This window comes from Triticum urartu, unplaced genomic scaffold, assembly GCF_003073215.2.
Source record: "Triticum urartu cultivar G1812 unplaced genomic scaffold, Tu2.1 TuUngrouped_contig_70, whole genome shotgun sequence".
NCBI classification, from domain to species: Eukaryota; Viridiplantae; Streptophyta; class Magnoliopsida; order Poales; family Poaceae; genus Triticum; species Triticum urartu.
The window spans coordinates 1-3952 of NW_024117808.1; the positions used below are offsets into that span (position 1 = coordinate 1).

A 3952-nucleotide genomic window follows, 5' to 3' on the forward strand; every position below is an offset into this window, starting at 1 on the left:
AAGTTCATGGCAATGCATGTGGATAGATATTGCAGTGAAAATGAACGGATGTACATAGTCATTCCAGAAGCTGCTATTTGTAAATATATAATTGTGCATAACAGCTGATTAGCAGTTCCTTAACAGATCATCTTTTTTAGTCCTAACCATAGAAACATATACGTGTAAAAATGCAAACTAGAAACATCAGTATTGTTTGACACATACCTGGGGTCGTGCCAGGAGTAACCATAGGAATGGATTGCAATGGTCCCTGGTCAAATCCGCTCACCCGCTTGCTGTTTCAGTGCGGCAGGCAGTTATATAAGTAGTTCAACAAGCAGGAAATAGCAGACTAGAGAAATACAATAGAACCAGCATAAGGTATATAACAAATAACATATCATGCAGGAAAGATTTGCATCAGATAAACAATGTATTAGCAGTTGACATCCAAGCAGAAAGCACGAAACCAATGCATGGATTTTTTAAGTGCAAACAATGAAAGAACAGCATACGAGAATAGTATCTGTGACGGATCTCGAAAGGAATGGTGATTTGTCTTCCTCAGAATGCTGACATGTTAAACGTAGATAATAAACCTTTGGAAGAGATTCAACACATACCTCTTTGAACGAGAACGCGAACGAGATCTGGATCTGCGTTCACGACCCTTAGAACGGGAACGGGAGCGATGCCTGCGATGGCCATCTCTGTCACGGTCTCTTCTGCATTACCAGTTTATCTCAGAATACATTAGATTTCATAGAATTAGTAGTACAGGTTTTTTGTATAAAAGATGATGTTACCAAGGCAGGATGAGTATATGGAGGATACTAGATTAGTATTCTACTGTGATAACAAAACATTTCTCCAGAAAACATGACTTGGCTATTTCTGTCCCAAAAAAAACAATTGATTAACAGAGCCTTCATTTTAGCAAAGGAAAACAGATTTTACAAAATTCAACACCATCCACACAAAGGTTACAATAAACCTTTAGCAAGTAGCCACTCACAAAGGAACAACATTAAAAGCAAACCTCGCGCCAAGTTAAGCATATTCCCTGAGTACTTTGAAAGATGTCAATTTGGACTTCACTCTCCAAAACACTACTCTACAACTCATTTCTATCGTGAAATTTTATAGAACCCAGCAAGATTATGTATTATGAGTAAGTTCTTTTTTAGACAAATTTGCACATGTGTTGTGAACCTGTAATCACAATGGGATAACTACTGCGCTGAAGATAGCCAGACAGCATGACTGCGAGAGGTTTAGATTGGTTCTTTCTTACTTCTCCCAAACAAAGGTGACATAACATCTTATATACTCCCTCCGTTCCTAAATATTTGTCTTTTTAGAGATTTCAAATGGACTACCACATACGGATGTATATAGACATAATTAGAGTGTAGATTCACTCATTTTGCTTCGTATGTAATCACTTGTTGAAATAAAGACAAATATTTAGGAATGGAGGGAGTAACATACTGCAGGACCTTATACATAACTAAATAAGAATTCTAAAGTATTAGCCCTATCAACATAATCTTATATAAACAAAACCCATAAGTCATTAAACAGCCATTTTGCTGTGCATGCGAGCATGCACATCAGCAAAATTGCTGTAGCTGCTGGATTTGCTAGATTGGTCCACGTCTGATCTGGACATGAGAGCATCTCTAACGCAACATACATTAATTCGTGCACTCTTAATTCGTTGAAATGGTGATCCCACTTGTTGAAATCTCTAAAAAGACAAATATTTAGGAACGGAGGGAGTATTTTTCTAGCCAATATTGGACAAAACATAAACAAGCAAACCCTTGACCAAATACTTGGTAGGATGAACTTGGGCTCAAACAAAGCATACCCAGAGGCCTGGACACCTATAATGCTAGAATTCCTATATACACCATAGACCATAATCAAAAAGTATCTTCAAAACAAACACCTAAAAAGGCGACATGAGGGCAAGCAAATTTTACATCATGGAAAATTTCAAAAGATTAAAAGCCTCTTGAGTAACAGAGACGGATGCTTTTCAACGTAGTTACCTAGAGCTCAGAAATAGGCATGGTGGAACTAACATAACTAAATCCATGGAAGTTTAGACATGGTACCTTTCAACATCACGTTCACGGCTGCGATGACGATCATGGTCATCAGAATGGCCACGGTGCTCCCTTTTTTCACTTCTTTCACGGTGCTCCCTTTTTTCACTTCTTTCATGGTACTCCCTTTTTTCACTTCTTTCACGGTGCTCCCTATGGTAGCGGTCGTGTTCCCGGTCCCGGTCACCCCGATCCCTCTCCCTGTCCTTATCCCGGCCCCTTTCTCTATCTCTTCCATGTTCTCTATCACGCTCCTTGTCCTTGTCCTTCTCTCGTCCTCTGTCCCTCTCTCTAGATTTTGAGGACCTTCCCTCATGTGGCTGTACCTCCTGCTGGGGACAAAAGGAAGATATTAGTTAGATTTCTTGTACTACCTCCGTAAACTAATATAAGAGCGTTTAGATCCACTATCTTTAGTGATCTAAATGCTCTTATATTAGTTTACAGAGGGAGTAGAATATAAGAATGATATTCTTTCATCAACGACAATATGATCACCATACATGAAGGAACAAAATACTTACTATTTAAAGCCATCAATGGACCACTTGAAGACATTATTCAAACAAGCAACAAAGGAATACACCCACAAATTGTCTTTAAGGCAGAATCCAGAACTTGTACATAGATCTTCACAGCTAATAAGATAATAAAGTTTAACAAAGCATGTGATTATGAGTTCAATGCACCAAGGGATGACATACAAGTAGCTTAACAAAAACAATTTGAGGGAAGCAACAGAATAAAGTGCAGCAAGACGTATACATCAGAAACGTAATCCCACATCAATAGTGAGCCGCAGCAGTTTCAAAAAGTAGCCGCTCCCACATGCCCACGAATATGACACCAATCAAAACAAAACCGACCCTAACAACCGAGAATCCCCGCGCCCAGATAGGCGTGCACACATCTCCGCAGATCAACACATCTGCGCAGCCAAAGAAGCACTAGTCTGCATGTACCTCGCACAAGCTGGACATGACCCACGGTTCAGCTAGACCGCTACTCGGATCAAGTGGATCAGAGGAATGCACCTGGGAGCGGCCGTCGGGTTGGTCGGAGAAACCGGAGGGCTTGGTCGGCGGGGCACCTCCGGTGACGGCGGCGGCGGCGGGGTCGCCGTTGCCCTCGTAGCGCTCCTCGTACTCGGCCATGCGGCGCGACAGCTGCAGCGGCAGCGGCGAGTCCGTGGGGTGGCGATGGCCTGCTCGGTCGGTTCGTTCTAGGGTTTGGCTGGTTCGCCGGTTGGAGGAAAACCAGGTCGGAACAGGTTGAGCACGGGACGGGAGAAGCGGGTAAATTTTATATATTGCCTGTGTTGGCTGACATGCGGGGCCAATATTCTTTTTTCTTTGAGGTTGGGGCCAAGATTCAGATGGGTGTGTTTGAGTCCAGGTCCGGAGTCCCATCTACATCTACATACGCCCACCTATTGTAGGCGAGAGTTACACACGAGTGAGGCCATGCGCCACTTTTATCTCTTGAATCCTTATCATCACAGCCAAGTTTTGCTGCCGCGTTTTCCCTACGGGCCAAGGCCACCCACGAGCTACGACCGACGAAAGGGAGAGATGGTGGCATTGCAATGTGAAGCAGACGAGCGGTGCCGCAGGAAATCTCCGGCATGTGTGGCCATGCGGGGCACTGCTATGCCCCGTCCTAGCCATGAGAGTTGCTCCGAGCGGCATAACACCTCTGCTACAACCAGTTCGTCTGATGTTGTAGCAGGGGGCTAGTCTGATGTTGTAATAGGCGTAGCCCCCTGCTACAACTGATGCCACCGCTACTGGAGCTATGTGAGACCGGCCATCGTGACCTTCCATGCCGAAAGCTGCAATAACCTTTACATAGCCGGA

At 43.6% G+C, this 3952-nt stretch overlaps 1 protein-coding gene across 2 annotated transcripts; it reads right to left on the bottom strand.

The window, feature by feature from the left end:
* Window positions 1–19: 19 nt before the first annotated feature.
* LOC125531387 (splicing factor U2af large subunit A-like) lies at window positions 20–3406 on the bottom strand. Of its 2 annotated transcripts, none has more exons than XM_048695804.1 (4): window positions 3131–3406; window positions 2106–2428; window positions 606–707; window positions 20–278 (listed from the first exon to the last, which is right to left on the bottom strand). In XM_048695804.1, exons 1-4 carry the CDS (start codon window positions 3248–3250, stop codon window positions 143–145), a joined length of 681 nt encoding a protein of 226 aa, XP_048551761.1. In that variant the 5' UTR covers window positions 3251–3406; the 3' UTR covers window positions 20–142. The 2 variants fall into 2 exon arrangements, with proteins under 2 accessions (XP_048551761.1, XP_048551762.1); XM_048695805.1 differs by having other exon boundaries at window positions 26–278; window positions 2106–2425; window positions 3131–3391.
* Window positions 3407–3952: the final 546 nt, after the last annotated feature.

What these genes read in the sequence shown, in the direction of transcription:
- LOC125531387 (XM_048695804.1), bottom strand. Translation starts at nt 3,250, where the DNA reads ATGGCCGAGTACGAGGAGCGCTACGAGGGCAACGGCGACCCCGCCGCC. An exon ending in AACCCGACGGCCGCTCCCAG is followed by an intron (nt 2,429 to 3,130) that starts GTGCATTCCTCT and finishes TTTTGTCCCCAG; the next exon opens with CAGGAGGTACAGCCACATGA. An exon ending in CGTGAACGTGATGTTGAAAG is followed by an intron (nt 708 to 2,105) that starts GTACCATGTCTA and finishes CTGGTAATGCAG; the next exon opens with AAGAGACCGTGACAGAGATG.